The sequence below is a fragment of the Siphateles boraxobius genome, unplaced genomic scaffold, assembly GCF_051911475.1.
Source record: "Siphateles boraxobius isolate OS27281-9 unplaced genomic scaffold, OSU_SipBor_1 25, whole genome shotgun sequence".
Lineage (NCBI taxonomy): Eukaryota > Metazoa > Chordata > Actinopteri > Cypriniformes > Leuciscidae > Siphateles > Siphateles boraxobius.
Genome location: NW_027508866.1, coordinates 33,014,000 through 33,030,954, shown reverse-complemented (window position 1 = coordinate 33,030,954; position 16,955 = coordinate 33,014,000). Strand labels below are relative to the sequence as shown.

The following is a 16,955-nucleotide window of genomic DNA, read 5'->3' as shown; positions in this document are numbered from 1 at the left end:
CACTCAAAACGGGGTCCTCCATCACAATGCCTCACTGGGTCCATACAACACCGGCCATATACTCACTTTTCTGGATGGAATTCACACAATGCTTGCCCCTGATCCAGATCAGGCGCCTGCTAGATTTGTGGTTGTGTGGGACAATGTTAGTTTTCACCGGGCTGTTCTGGTCCAAAACTGGTTTGCCAACCATGCACACTTTGTAGTTTTGTACCTACCCCCATATTCACCTTTTCTAAATCCCATAGAGGAATTCTTCTCAGCCTGGCGCTGGAAAGTGTATGATCGCAAACCTTTTGCCCGCATGCCACTTCTTCAGGCAATGGAGGACGCATGTGGGGACATAGAGGTTGCCTCTGTCCAAGGTTGGATACGCCATGCTAGGAGATACTTCCCTCGATGTTTGGCAAGAGAAAACGTATCTTGTGTTGTGGACGAAGTATTGTGTCCAGACCCAGCTCGGAGAAGAGATGAAGCTTAGCACTGGGGACTGCACCCCACTCAAAATCAAATGTAATATTAATGCGTATTTGGCTTGCTGTCCGGGGGAGGGCTCCGAGCTCGGAATTTTGCCCGAACCCAGAGTACTCCCCCTATACTGGGGTAAACCCAGCCGAGTGTGAGGTGATGGGGTGGTGGAGGGATGCTGAGAGACTTGTCGTGAGACAGGAGGTGAGGAAAAGCTTTATTTATACCGGCTTCCTCTTGAGTTGATTGGTTGACTACCTGAACATGCTCCTCCCGAACTTTGTTACATAAAACTTCATTTTGTGTGTGCAGTTTTGAGAATTGTGTGTAGAGTTTTGAAAAAAGGAGACTTAGTTTTGAAAACGTGTGTAAGCAGTTGGTAAAAACTGTAAAACACTGTTTGCAAATCTCATGCACTCTTATTAAAACTCTAAACACATTCTCACTCACTAAAACACATTTTGCACTGTGATACACTTATGTTTCAAAACGCTTAACGCAGGCAAAACTTAAACACAGGCAAAACTACAACACAGTTGTCATCGTTTACACACAACGACTCAAAATTGTTATTTATTAAAACACTTATTTCTAATGATGTGACCAAACCAACTGAACATTATACAAGTCAGTTCAGAGTCCCACAATATACTCAAAATGTTGCACTGAATGTTGATACCAACAATGAATGGAAACAATATAAGAGGGAGAAGAGGATGAGGACGAAAAAGAGCTGGTGTGTTGTGTTGTCAAGGCTGGATCTGCGTGAGGGTTTTTCCCTTCGCCTGCAGAGATGATATTGTCTGAGATGTGGAGAAACTCCTCCGGCCGGACCAACGTAAAGACATGATGCTGATCAGAATCAATCTCTCACTGACCGTGATTCTGCAGTTGCACAACTCTTCTGAGTTTACTTTACTGTAACATGCTTTTCATTTAGAGTTTTTAACTGTAACCTTTTTGGCTTTTGCAGTTGGGTCACTGTATTTTCACAGTATGCAAGTGGTGAATATACAGACATTCGATAGGCCTTCTATTCAAATTCAGTACTACACTATTATAGTATAATACGTGTAGTGGATTTTTCAATTTATTCACCTTACTACTGTAAGTTGTCATTACTATACTTTTTTACGTAATTGCAAAATGTATTTACTTTGTTTCAAATTACTTTTGTTCTGTAACTGCATGCTTTGGTTTCTGTTCTCCATTTTTTGATGTGATCTGAAAGCATTGTTTGATTTTGAGCACAGATAAAATGGTTTTGAGGCAATTGTTTGATTTCGCCAGAAGAGTCAGAGGTTATGTGAATGTGGTTTGAAAATTTGGTTTTGTGTTTAATGTTTTGAGAAAGTGAGTGATGGTTTCAAGAAATGGGTTTTAGCAATTCAGAAAAACTGTTAAAGAAGATGTTAAATCCTGAGATTTCTTCTTGAGAATAACCTTACAGAAACATGCATTCCCAACAGACTGAAATTTTGATGTGTTTCACAATTTAAATAGATGCATTTAATGCAAAAACATGCCAATATGGACACTACTGAACATTTAAACAAAGTTTGATGCTAATTATTATTGAAGGTTTTAGATTGATCTCAGAAATGTGTCTTTACATCCAGCAAATTGAGCCAACTTGATGTGTGGCTCAATTTGCATATCCAAATTAAAACAAAAAAGTAATAATAATAAGTATATATAATGTAAATATAAAGGGTAACACTTTAGTTTACAGTGTCCTTGTTACACGTTAAATGTAGTTACTGTAGTGATAACTATAAATTATGCATAATTACATGCAACTATCCCTAAACCAAACCCCAATCCTAACCCTATAGTAAGTAGTACATGTAGTTAATTATAATTACACATGAAATGAAAAACTCTAATATACAAATTACAGTTATATTTTTTTTAAATATATTAAAATATTGCACAAAAGGAAGTGCATTAAGTGCGATCCTGATGTACTTTACAATTTAAATAGTTTATCATTATTTGCATTACAGAAAAGTAAAGAGTAAATGTCCTTAAATGTCATGAAAATGTCACACTGCAACAAAAAAAGAGAAATGAAAAGAAAAAGATTGTCCTAGGCTTCACAAGGATTTAAAAAAAATTACTACAATCATCAACCAACCTTGTGACTTCAGTACAGTTATATTACTGTATCAGCAAAAACTTGCTAAAAGACTAATAGACTCAACAAGGTCATAATTTACCAGTATCAAACTCCAAACCAAATATGCTCTGACCACAAACTCTCTGGGAGAAAACACGTAAGAATAAATGTCATCAATAGTAAGGAAAAGAGACGAAGAGCACCTGTACCTGTGCAGCTGGTCAGTAAAGTGTTCTGAGAGCCCAGACTGGACGTCAGTGACTGTATAGAGTCCTGAAAACTGAACAAGCCCGTCAACCTACGCTGTTCCTGATCCATCCTTCAGTAAATCCCAAGTTTATTGTTTCATTGAAAGAAAAAGATCCCCAATAACTAATCTGAAATGTCCACTTGTTGACTTCAGCCTCTTTTCGATGAATCCGTTACGCCTTTTCCCTCATTTTATATGCACCTTCCCTGTGAGCAAGTGCTCTTGATCTTGAACTTTTCTCTTCAGCAATGTTGCTCTTTCCTGAAAACTAAAGCAAGGCAAAGTGCCACACACATGAAAGGCCCAACAAGTGTTTTTCTCCTTGCTTTGCTGATCCCTCCCTTTCTCTCTCTCTCTCTCTCTCTCTCTCTCTCTCTCTCTCTCTCTCTCTCTCTCTCTCTCTCACTTCAGAATTTAACTCTAAATCCTCAAACAACTCTCAGACATGTTTCCATCAATAATCCTCAATGATGCATGTTATTTAAAGCAGTAACTGTATCAGGGTTATTACAGTTGGTTACACTTTATTTTAAGGTGACGTAGTTACATTGTACTTACTCAAATGAGTCATATTTACTAACTACATGTACTTACTATAGAGTTATGTTGGTTTAGGGTTAGTTACTTGTAATTGTGCATAATTTACTGTTATTACTGTAGTTAGTAGCCTATACAGTAACGTATAACTACGTCACCTTAAAATGAAGATACCATATGGTTAATTAAAAATAAAATCATTAAAAAAATGCGTTTCTTGAAATAATTTTTTTTCAGCTAGTTGCCAAAGCAACATTGGTCATTTTAAGTTAGTTTAACCTGATGTACTAACTACAATAACTGCACAATAATAACAATTATAGAAAGCATATTTAAACACACAACAAAATTGCTAAAACTTTAACTAAATTTTAAATGAAAACAGAATACAAAAATAAAAACCAATTCAAAAAATTTAAAAGAACATATGTAACATTAGTAGAATGTCTAAAGTGGACCATCGAAATAAGTAACTTTGCAACTACATGTCAACTACCATTACAGTATTAGTAGACTGTCTGCTTAATATCTGCTAACACTTTGTTGTGATGATTCCCCAACATGTACAAGTACATTTCAACTTATTCGACTAACCCTAACCTACCAGTCTACTAATACTCTAATGTAAGTTAGCTGACATGTAGTTGCAAAGTTACTTATAGTTAGTAGTAGAATGTCTAAAGTGGACTATCGAAATAACCAAAAACTATAATAGTATCTCACTGATGCTAAAATAACATTGACCTGTATTTAATTGTATTTTGATAGAAACTATAGACCTTTTTTGTTTTGTCAAGGATAATAATGTTTAAGAGAAGCTCACTGGTGAAGTTGATGTCAGAGAGCTCGTTCGAATCCTGCTCCCCTTCATCTGCATCACATGGTTCCTCTCGATCCTGATGTTCATGATGGTTGTGGTGTTTCTCCTTGCCGTCACGCTCGTGGGAATGTCGTGACGTGTGCCTGTGATGCCTGCGCTTCCTTCTGTAGCCCCGTGGCACTGGGACGCCAATGTAGACGGACTCTAAAACCAGAGAATGAAAGACCTGTGAGTTACTATTTTATATATTAGTAATGCCATTCACACCCCAGTAAGATTCATTTTCAGCAAATAAGTTCCTTCTGGTTCAAAAGCGATACAATGATTCATTTGATTCATCACCCGTGCATATATGCATATATGTATGTATGTATGTGTGTGTGTGTGTGTGTGTGTGTGTGTGTGTGTGTGTGTGTGTGTGTGTGTGTGTGTGTGTGTGTGTGTGTGTGTGTATTGTTTATACACTGCCCGGCCCAAAAAAAAAAACAGTCGCTGTTTGAATGTCAATGATTGGATAATTATTTCAGTGATTAATGTTTCTATCATGTTATATGTTTGGCAACATTTCTAACCCTGAATGGAGCGTGTAGCTTTTCATTTCTTAAACAATCATGTATGAGACACATCATGGCCATATTCCAGGATGACAATGTCCAGATTCTTCAGGCTCAGATTGTGAAAGAATGGTTGTGAGGATCATGAAGAATCATTTTCACACATGAATCGTCTCCTTGGAGTCCAGTTCTTAAATTCATTGAGAGTCTTTGGGATGTGCTGGAGGAGACTTTACAGAGTGCTGGACTCTTGCATTGACAATACAAGATCTTGACCAAAAATTGATGCACCTCTTAATGGAAATAACATCACAACATTTATTTCCATCAAGAGGTGCATACATTTTTGGAATAATATAATATAATATGTTTGTAGGTCAGGTACATCTGCCAAGAAATAACATAAAAAAATGACCATCCTCTCACCATCCTCATCCTCATTGTGTCTGCTGCGGTGACCACTTTTCCTGCTGCCATGCGACTCATGGTCCATCCTGATAGGAAAAAAACAGTAGAATAATAGATTTTTTTTAGATACAATTAAGGCAAGACAGTACAGGCAAAACTTTTTTCATGTACTGGTCAGTTTTGAGATTTTGGACTATTTTGCTTACATTACTAGTTGTCTTTCAGATTAGAGGCAAGAAAACATGTAAAAGACACATTTAAGTGATTTTTAAGTATTTTATTAAACTGTATCTATTTGAGTCACTAGTTTTCATTTACAACTCAAAATTTTCGATTACGATTTCCAAAATTCCCTCTAACTCTGATATGTCAACAAAATGAAACAAAATTTCTGTTTTGAAAATGTATGCAAATTAGGGGATATTTTTTGCAAGATAATGCCACATTTGCATATTTAAACATAGCATTTCAGAAAACTATAGAATTGTCAATAGAATTGTCTTCATGTACTGTGGTAGTATGGTTGAAGTAACCGTTGAAGTATGGTGATATCTATTAGTTCCAATTTTGTAAGCAATGCATATATTTCCTTCTACCTAATTAAAGTTAGAAAAGCAATTTATATGACCTCAGTGTATTTACACACATCTAATTTGTGCTTATTAGTTACGTTTATTTGGTTTAGCTAGTTATAGCAGCCAGCGTTTCAATGCCTCCAGCATGGTCTCACAGTCTCAGCTTCAGTGACCGTAAGAGGAACTGAAAGAACCCTGCACGATGCGACACGTGGACCTGCAGCTTCATGAGATCAATGTCCCTGTCGCTGGTGGGAAAGGAAAACCAAATGCATTGGCATTATTATGGGAGGATTTCCACTGTCAGTGCGCGAGCACACACACAAACACGGCTCTCTTATGTCACACACTGTCACATAATTGATCGATTCATACATTCAGAAGCAGTAGCTGTGTCCCACATTTCTGCATTGCAAAAATCACATAAAGAGAGCCATGCAGTGCATGTCCTTGCAACACACAACTTGCAGGTTCAAATCCAGCTGGCGTCCTGCCTTAATCTCCTTCCAACAACAGTAAAAAAGGCCATAAATCAATAAAATTATTAAAATTTCCATTTACACGATAGTAGATGTTAAAACTTCATGCTGATTTGTACTCGGCTTTCGCCAAGATAAGCACCAACTAAGACGTAGCTTTACAGTAACCTATGCTTCTCCATCCATTTTCGCTTCTTTCCATCTGGTGACGCGAATCTCCTTCAATCTGGTGTTAATAGCTGCAGTGTATTGCGCGTCAGCACACACAACGGCTGCAACCACAGTGCGGTCCCCCATAACAACCCTCTGGATTGAGCGGAGTAGGGAACATCTCTAGGGTCTTCAAGTGGGCACCTTCCGTCCTCAGTGTTTCGTCGACTAGCCCACGACACCTCAAGAGGGCTCGACAGTGACTCTGGTGTCCCAGAGTCACCCCCCTCCGTCCCCCACTCAACTCAGCCCAGCTTACTGACCTCTACTTCCCTCTTGCTGCTGAGACCTAACCACAATCTCACAATCTCTCCGCAACCCAACCATACGCGCCAACCCGTTTGACTAAGGCTGTCGAGCCCCACTGGTGCGTTAATATGCAGTTTCAGTGGCTACGGTTCCGTATGGCATACCACCTACCGCAAAACACAATATCTGCCCAACCACCCGTCATTCACGCAATATACACAGGAACGTAATGACTGTAAATACTATACAACCTATACAAATAAACCAACACCCTTCAAGTTTTCAAGAATTCTACGAAACCGTAGCATGGCGGCCTGTACACAGCCAGCTAGAATCTTTCCGTCTCAACCACAGCCAGTTGCTGCCCCTTTCTGCTGCTTCAGATAAGCTCTTTACTGTGCGACGTAACTCTTGGCCACTGAATCCGACGTCTCTGAGGAACCGGGTTGTAGAGTGTGGCACAAAACCTCGACAACCCACTTCCACTGGATAAACCTGGACTCTCCATCCTCGCTGTTCTGCTTCAGTGGCCAGATTAGCATACCGCAGTTTCTTTCTCTCATATGCCTCATCTACCGCATCCTCCCATGGCACTGTTAACTCTATCAGTTGAACAATGCGTGCTCCAGACCACAAAACAATATCTGGTCGTATGTTAGTGGTGGCAATCTCAGGTGGAAAAATAAACCGTTGATCAAGATTAGCCAGCATCTTCCAGTCCCTAGCAGCTTCCAGTTGTCCTGGGCGAGAATTGGTGTTAGCACCTTTTCTTGGTGGTTGCTCGCCTGGGCGGAGGAATATTGTCTTCTGCGTGTAATTTTTTGCTAGAACAGGCGGCAACTTATTGGTCATACTACGCTTGCCTTCCAATGCTAAAGCCAGACATCGCAATACTTGGTCATGGCGCCAAGTAAACCGACCTTGGCTAAGAGCCACCTTACATCCTGTCAAAATGCGTGCCTTAATGTGGCAGTTGATGAACACAAACGACAAGAGGGATCCTCTCCTACCCAGAGGTTTAAGTGCTGCGGTGATGGGAGAACATCATATGTTGACCTAATAAGGAAACTGATCCAACTCTCTTCCATTGACCAAAGGTCTTGCCAGCCCATTTTTCGTTGTTCCACACTCTCCCATCTCATCCACTCTCCCTGCTTGGCCTGGGAAATGGCCTTTATACATCTCATCCTCTCCTCCTGCTTTCACACCTCGTTGACTACCAGCTTCCTCCTTTGATCTGGGCCTGCCTTGTGCCATTTAGGAGGAGCTAAACTGAGCCCAAAACCCCCTCTTCCATGCTGTACCTGTCCCACGATATCCCCAATTTTGAAGGTCAGCCTTTGCTTCTACTAAAGATTTCTTTGCTTACCACTTTCTACCAGTTTGTACCACAGGGGCTGCCTCCCTTACACATTTGTCGCGTGACTCTGCTAAAGTTATTTACTTAAATTATTTAAGTAATTAAAAGAGTATCGTGTATATTCTGCAGGGATATTTGATTCATGAACAAATCATTCTTTTGAGTCAAATCATTTCAATGAATCACTTGATTCAGGTCACAAAACCGGTCTGAATGATTTGGTCACTGAATCGATTGTCGAGTTACACACTTACGCTTTAACAAAACTCCAAAACCTAGGACAAAAACCATTTGTGTAAATATTGACCAATAATCAAAAAAAATAAATCATTTATATTATTCCTATTGAGAAGTGTTCATTCTCTGGTTCTTTAGAAAGTCTCTCAAAGCCTGTAACTGGGCCTTTTTCATAAACAAGATCAGAATGTGTAAATGTACATAAAACATTCATACATACATTTTCCAAATGAATTGAATGTTACAATTTATATACGAATGGATTTATTAACAATTTACACAGATTTTTCTTTTCTTCTTGTATTTAATGAATAAAGAAACACAAACTATTAAAGATCACTGTTGTGTGAAACGAATAAAATGCTGTCAGAAACATAATGTCACGTTAGTTACACAATCATTCTGTTGGCCACCCAAGCTGAAGGGCTGTAATGCAAGACGGCATTTCATACAGTAATTAACACTACTTTATATGATGATCAGTGTCCTTCACACCAGACAGAAAACAACTCAGACAGATAATCAGGACTGACAGTATCATTGATCCGCAGGAGAACGCGATGTGATTATATGAAGGGGAAAATGTCCACAGATTTACACATTTACACTTGAAATGACTCTGACACAAAGAGATGTAGATCCAATATCAAAAGACCCAATATATTACAGCTGTTAAAATACAAGTTAAAATACTGTCCCCATCCCACTTTAATATAAGCTACAGAGACAATAATAAGTCCAAGACTATAAATAAACCATTTGTTGGTTGAATAATGGCACAAATGTTCTGGAAACCTGTTTGAAAACAATTACTATTTATTGTATGCTATATAAATTGTTATCTAGTTTAACGTGTTACACAATTAAGGCAGCATCCGTATTTTCTGTCATCCTTTTGCTAGCGGTTTGCAACAAATATGCAAATTTGCCCCGCCTCCACTCACTCACACCAGCTCACAGATCCACTCGTTGACGATCACACATTGACGTGATTGGTTACAAGGTAGTTTGTGACGTCAGAATCACTAGCGATTTCAAACCGCGTTTTTGAGACAGCAATGGTGTTGACTTATGAATTTGCACATGGTTTGTCTTAAAGTAAATTAAAAACACCACATATACATATAAACATTAAAAACTTGATTTTCACCACAGGGGGACTATAAATGAACGTAATGAGTTGTGAGAAAATGAGACGCGTGTGAGATCCGCATCATTTTATAGGGGTTAGTTCACCCAAAAATGAACCGGAAGACGATACAATGCTGAATAAAGTCGTAGTTTTGGTTATTTTTGGACCAAAATATATTTCCGATGCTTCAAAACATTCTAACTAACCCACTGACGTCACATGGACTACCTTGATGATGTCTTTATTTTCTTTCTGGACAAGGACAGTATACCGTTCATACATTTTCAATGGAGGGACAGAAAGCTCTCGGACTAAGTCTAAAATATCTTAAACTGTGTTCTGAATATGAACGGAGGTTTTACGGGCTTGGAGCGACATGAGGGTGAGTCATTAATGACATCATTTTCATTTTTGGGTGAACTAACCCTTTAAGCAGCATCAGATCTTAAAGTGACAGCAGCCACTAATGCGGGCTGTCATTAATGTTACTCAAAGAACTAAGGTAATAAAGAGAAAATTACTCAGTGCACTTGACAAAAAACGATTGTAGCTTTAGTAAGAGTTATTCTATATTTAATTTATAATTTATGTAGTGCCGACTGTTTGATAACTTTATTCAATTTCTGTATATTGAGGTAAATATGACATTTATTATTGGTTTTCTTGAGGATTGTTTTAAGTTCACTTAAATTAAGTTAACTGAGTTGTTATATTTTTTGAAACCTAATTTTTTTTAAGGATAGCTTTCAATAAACTGTAATGTTGAATGGCTATAATTAATGTTTAAAATGGGGGGGGGGGAGGGGGGGGGCATATTTTCATCGAGGCATCAGTAGCAGTATTAGTATCAGTGATACTGGCCTTTATACATAAAAAGATGCCATTAAACAAGTGTTTAAAATATACTGTCTTTGTGTTGTCCCTACATTAATTTGGAGATTAACTGTGAAATTATTACATTATTTATTAAAAAAGTATAAAAACGTAAGTGTTTTTAATTGCGATTAATCGTGATTAATCACAGAAAAATATCTGATTAATCTAGTTAACTTTTTTAATCCATTGACAGCACTAATATATATATATATATATATATATATATATACAAATACACACACACACGCGCGGCCACACACACACACACACACACACACACACAGATATATATATATATATATATTTAAACAGCAAAGTTTAACAATAATTTACACTATTAACACTAGTTGAAGGTTTTCATTAGTTTTTTTTTTTCTTTTTTACTAGATCTTGGATCTTTTTAGGCCTTGTCATCAAAAAGTAGTCATTTAATATTAACCAAGTTGCTAAAGAGAATTATTACTTTTCTAATACTTTTACCAGGAGTTTTAAAAAAGAAAAAGAAGAGCTCTTACCTTATTACAGAAGAGGCGTTGAGATGACCAGCGTGATCACGAGCATCTGTATGTATCAGATGAGATCAAGCTTGTTACTCAGTACAATATCAGACACATAGAGACAGCGGATGACAATGATTATCCATCACCGTCTGTCTGTCTTGTGATTGGCTGAACAGTCAAACGCTTCAGGTCATATAGGCACAACACTGAACACAGAATGATGACGGGACACGTGACATGAAGTTCAATAAATGACACGCACACAGCACGCTCACCCCGAACACCCCGCTGGCTGTTTTCTAATTAAACACGCTATTGTCTGATAGTTCATCATAAATCTAAATTCACAGTCATGTGGTTCTTTATCCAAGCCTACTTGTTAAATGCATATTACAAAAAAATAATATGAAACAATATTGTACATGCGCAGCTTAGGACTATATAACATATTTTAGTTCTTTACAATTGCTAATAAGCATTTACTGATGCTTAAAATTACTTTTTGTAAATTCTTAACACAGCAACACACCTACGTCACATAATTATAGTTGAATAGTTAATTTTCTGGTCAAAAGCACATCTTGTTAAATAAATACAAACTCTACATTTCAAAATGCTAAAAACCTTACAGCAAACCCGACTCAAAATAGAATCGTCAAAAAACTAGCATTAGCTTTCTATCCAACATGAACATAGTCAATAATAGCGCAATGACAGATGTCAGAATACTAACAATTGATGGCATTATAAAAACTGCATTACTTGTCATATTTCAGTTCTACCTGCAGACAATATAAAATCCATTATTTTTTATAAATCAGTTTCCTTTTTTTTTTACTGTAAGCCATTCTTGGCAACATACTAAGTGAATGAGTTGTTACTTTATAGGATGTATAGTTGATATTTTTTTTTTTTTTTGAAAGTAATAGAATTGCTCAGGGCAGCCACTGGTCAAATTCCCAATGCAGAACATGCTTTCTGGGGCTTTACATGAGGCTTTTACTGAAATAACAAATCCAATATACATGGCCTTTGGCTACTATATGAAAGCTTTTTTTCACCACTGAATAAAAGAGTCATTGTGACTTTTTATCCCACAATTCTTACTTTTTAAGAGTTAAAAAAAATCTCAGAATTGTGAGATATAAATAAGAAATTACGAGGGGGAAAAAGTCACAATTACCTTTTTTATTTTCTATTTAATAGTGAAAATACGCTTTAATAGGTTCCACATTAAAACAAAGGAAAGCAAAGATGCACAGTCCAGCACACATTCTTCCTCCTCTCCCCAAACTCTTCTTCTCCTCTGTCCTGATGTAACTACTCCCCTCCCTCCTTCAACTATTCCTCGCCCTCGCCCAGACTTATTTTTCTCTCTTTCTTCTTCTCTGAATTGTTCTACATCCACATTGAACAAGATCAATTCAAAGAGTCCCTTTTTTACTGTGCATGTCCACCTGACTATAACTCAGAAAAATGCTTATCAGTTGTTTAAATATTTTTAAAAAAAAATCAGTACTTTTGAGTTGTTGCAGAAGTAGAGGCTTTTTATACTATGTTTAAGGTTGGAAACATTTGGTCTTCATTTCTGTCATGTTATGTCTAAGCATTTGTAAATAAGACCAGAAAGATCCATGGTTTTGGTATTAAGCTTGTGTGAAAAGAAAATTTAAGCATTTTAGAAACATGTTAATTTACTGTATATTGTTTGAAAACAACATGAATTGTGTTAAAGGATTATAACAGATAGGTGTTATTGTGTAAAATGTGACTACAGATTGGACAAAAAGATGTTTTCCAAATGTTACCAAAAAACAAAAACTGTAAGTAAGTGCCATGGTATTTCCAAGGTATTGAAAGGGACTTAGTCATATATTTATCTAATATACATTGTGTGTTTCTCAATATCCCTCCTCGTCTCCTCACTCCTCCGTCCTCCATCCAATGACCTGGTGTAGTGTTACAAGTTTATTAAATGTTTAATTGAGGTTCCAATACAATAGTATATAAACTGAGACAGTTTCGTATACTGAATTCAGCATTTAAGGTTATGATGGTGATGATATTTGCTGTGAAACAGTTTTCCAGCAAGAGAGTCTGGCAAATCTGGTTTTCTGTATCTGTCAGATTACTGCTCTCTATCGAGTCTGCTATTCCTGTTTCTCTCTATTGTAAGCAGATTACTGAAACTTTGGTTGCTTTTGTCTCAGCGAGAGAGTTCTGCCATTTCCTGTTTTTGAGTCTCACTGTTTGAATAGTTATGCTGATTGGATTGGAATTGGTAACCCTCTCAGTATAGGGCAGGTTCCTAAACCTGTATACATCATTTACATGCTTTGTTCATCACAATGTTAAGCCCTGCCCCTAAATGTATAATTGCAAGGGAACGTTTCCCTTAGTTCAGACTCGAGACGAGCTTGGAAAACTACAATGACGCACAGCTCGTGTTCTCAATAAAGAAACCTCCTTAAAAGATACTCCCGAGTCTCCTGGTCTTCGCTTCTGAGTTTTCTACACTTTGGGAGAAAAAAGTTCACAACACCGGAAACCGATCGAGCTCAGCCATCTTGAAGGACATCTCAATTCTCTAATTGAACCACGAGGAGTCGAAGAACGAGGAAGTGTTTTATCGACTAAGTGTGACGCATATATAAATTCTCCTCCCCCTTCACATCAGTCACAATCATATTTATTTATACTTTACCTTTGCAGTTTATATAAACCACACATCTCACATATTTCAACAGGATATCTTGGTTTATTATTATTTATTATGACTAATACAACATAAGGGCAGATTCTTTGAGCGCTACTGATGATGCTGTGAAGTGACGCTCAATTGATCAAGTATTCCAATGTATAAAAAAGCTTTCATTCGATTCCTCCGTCCTCATTTTCTTTCCTTGCGTCCTTCCCTCGTATCCTATAGGGGGTGGAGCTGAGACGCGAGGAAACGAGGATGCACAAATAAGAATTGAGAAGCACCCAGTGACTCCACAACATAACTGGACACTTAAAAATATCTGAATGTCAATGCATTAAATAAAAAACATCAAACCAAGTGGCACCTGCAAAGAAGTACACTAGCAGTTCACAACCACAACATGAACTTACATGAATTTACAGCGTTCTAAGTACTGGGTAATATAAGGTAACTACATGGCTAAGGTTGGGTTTAGGGGTAGGTTTAGGGTTAGTAACTACCGGTAGTTACCCAGTTATTGTAATTACTATAATAAGTATATAGTAGTACATGGGGAACAGGACTTTAAAATAAAGTGCTACCAATTGAAGTAAATATTTGTTCAAAATAACCACCTCAGCTAAGAGAGTAAATTATCCACAAGATGGCACCACAAACTCATCTAATTGCAACATAAGCTTATCTTAAACTAGGTGAAATGTGCTTGGGCATTTCAGATCATAATTTCAGACACAGGATCAGGATCATGTATCATGACATTGCTTCACTGGTAGTGTTATTTATTGTTTTCCTTTTCTTTTTTTGTAGTAAACTGATGTGCGGCTGTGAAAAAAACATCAAAATATCATTCTCTGACTCTGAGACATGAGGATTGATGTCTTTCAGTTTCAGACAACAGAAGGAAAAACAAAGAATTGATGCCCTTCATTTACAAATGTGGCGTTCCTCATGTGTAAAACACTTTGGATAAAAACATCTGCTAAATGGGTGTAAAATGTAAATATAATGATCATCATAATGATTCATCTAATTATAACAACAACAAAAAAATCATATGCTAATGAACATTTCATATGATGTTTGGGAGTTTAATGACTCACTTCAAAAACTAATATCAAAAAGATATCAGAGCATATGTTCCCTCTAGTGTAAACACGACACATGATTGACATGCTGGAGATATTTACATATAAATAACTAGATTTTAAATTATCTGAAGAATGTGTGAGTGATGTTTGCACGTGCAAATATCACCGCCACAATGCCATGGCGCATTTTTAGCAAATTTTGTGAGGAACTGTGAGGAATATTAATAGTGATGCGTGTTTAATAATCTTCAAATCAACTGAAACGATTCTTCAAATACATGATTAAGATGGAGAGCATGTTCAAGCAGACATGTGCAATGAAAACGGAAGGCTTGTGTTCTTGCTGTGCCGTAGACAAACTTTTGCTCTGACGGATCATACTAAATTAAAACTTGTAAGCCTGAGATGTCCTTGTGGATAAGCAGAGGATAAGACTTCTCATCCAGACAGATGTGGGCAAGTTCAACGGTTCTTTAGAGGAGGACGTCTCCATAAAATCCTCTCACTTGAGACATAATAATGAGGGATTTAGAGGTGAATTTAAGCCAGAGTCAGATTCACTGCATGATAAGTGCGGGATAATGAGTATCAGACCGTTTCAATGGCGTCTGTGAACACACTAGAGATCCTTCAGAAGGATTTTTCTCCCGTAAACACATGCATGCTCACATCTCCACTGTCTACAGGTCAAACTGAGAAGGTGGATCAGTCAACACAGACTGCCAGCTTTACAAATTCATATTTATTTATTATACATTTAGGCTAATTCTGTAATATTTTCAGCTACCAGTAAGAGTGTAGCACTTTCAGCTTTGTTTAAAATATTGTAATTTACATCCATTTCCCACCAAAATCAGTTTTGTGGCATACCTGAAACTTTTGGCAAGCTGAGGGATGATCAAACTTGTTGGCACATTAAATCGGCCATCTTTTTTCGCCAAACGCATCTGATCTGAAGACCTCAAATTTCATCTGCGATCTGAAAGAAAAAAAGGAACTGATTAGGAAGAATCTGCCAGACACCCGAGAGCTTCATAATGAATTATTCGTGGAAGTACAAAACATGGGGTCCAAAAGTCTGAGACCACTAATGAAAATGCTTCTATTTGAAAATTATAAAAATTCTTTTTGAGAATGTTCCAAAGAGTATCTTGAGATTCAATGGAAGCAAGAACATCAGACCATCTGCTGTACAAATAGTCACATGATCAATGTCACTAATTTTTGTAAGACCATCGGTAAGAAGTTTTAATGTTTGTAATGTTTTTTTTGGTGAGCATAAGAGACCCCTTTTTTAAGCTCACCAAGGCTACATTTTGATTTATAATACAGTAAAAACAGTGATATTGTGAAATATAATTACAATTTAAAATAAACTAAATCAAAACTAAACTGATTTTAGCTGAATAATGGCACTATTGTTACTTTTAGAGCTGCTTCACAGCAGAATTTAACTATGTTTGCATCATTGATCATTCTTTTCCTGTTTAATCATTGTAAAGCTGCTTTGAAACAATCTGTACTATATAAAGGTGACTTGACTTGATAAATGTCTATAATTTAGATAAATTCAATGCATGCTTGCTGAATATTTTTTTTAAGTCTTAGTCAAACTTTGAATCTCATATTTTCAATGTGGTTTCAGACTTTTAAACTACACTGTATATTATCTCAGGCATTGTCAAAGAGAGAGGAACGTACAAAAATTATTCAGATTGACTATAAAAGTCTGAAATATATTTTATTAGGTGAGATTGTACTTTTTAAGCTTCCATCAACAAGTGAGATCCTTATTTTCAGTTCCTTTTGCTTTCCCCCCCAAATTTCTAGAAATCACTGATTACTGAAATGAAACTACAGCTGACTGAACTACATAATTAGTCTCATTTATCTCATTCATCAAAGAAGTTTCTCGGTTTCTCGTTCTAGTAAGTGTTGAGTGGCCGCTTGTACCATATTTATTAATTTATGTCTAATTAGGAATCAAACGGCAACTTGATGAATAATACAGGGTTTATGATTTCCTGGCAAATACCTGATTGGCTGTTGTTTAGCAGGAATCATGATGCTATTAAAAATAACTTTTTAGCTGCATTAGAACATGCAAAAAAATATAAAACACATGCTAAGCTGTTGAATTTTTTCTGCAATCAATCATTACAAAGCTGAATTACACTTCTGAAGACGGCATGAAATTCTTTTCTTACCTATTGTGACATTTATCCGAGTGAAACAGCTTCTCGAACAAGAAAAAATGTAGGGCGGGACTTGATTTTGTCCATCAGGTATTGATTGGATGGTTGTGTTTCTTAATATTAATTAATTAATTTATTTATTTATATTTTATGTGAGAAGAATGCTAGTAATTGTATCTGTTTGTTCACTCACT

General features: G+C 36.8%; 1 protein-coding gene across 9 annotated transcripts in view; it reads right to left on the bottom strand.

Moving 5' to 3' along the window:
• The window catches only part of slc4a5b (solute carrier family 4 member 5b), a 61,643-nt gene extending 50,773 nt beyond the window's left edge, over positions 1 to 10,870 (bottom strand). For 7 of the 9 annotated variants that reach the window (XM_077243585.1, XM_077243580.1, XM_077243579.1 and 4 more), the window contains exons 1-3: positions 10,790 to 10,870; positions 5,175 to 5,242; positions 4,198 to 4,398 (exon numbers count right to left, since the gene is read on the bottom strand). In XM_077243585.1, the coding sequence (XP_077099700.1) occupies positions 4,198 to 4,398; positions 5,175 to 5,241 (268 nt within the window). In that variant the 5' untranslated portion in view covers position 5,242; positions 10,790 to 10,870. Of the gene's footprint in view, positions 1 to 2,796; positions 3,188 to 4,197; positions 4,399 to 5,174; positions 5,243 to 10,789 lie in introns of those variants that run through there. The other 2 variants (XM_077243587.1, XM_077243586.1) reach the window with 2 other exon arrangements.
• Between the last annotated feature and the right edge of the window lie 6,085 nt (positions 10,871 to 16,955).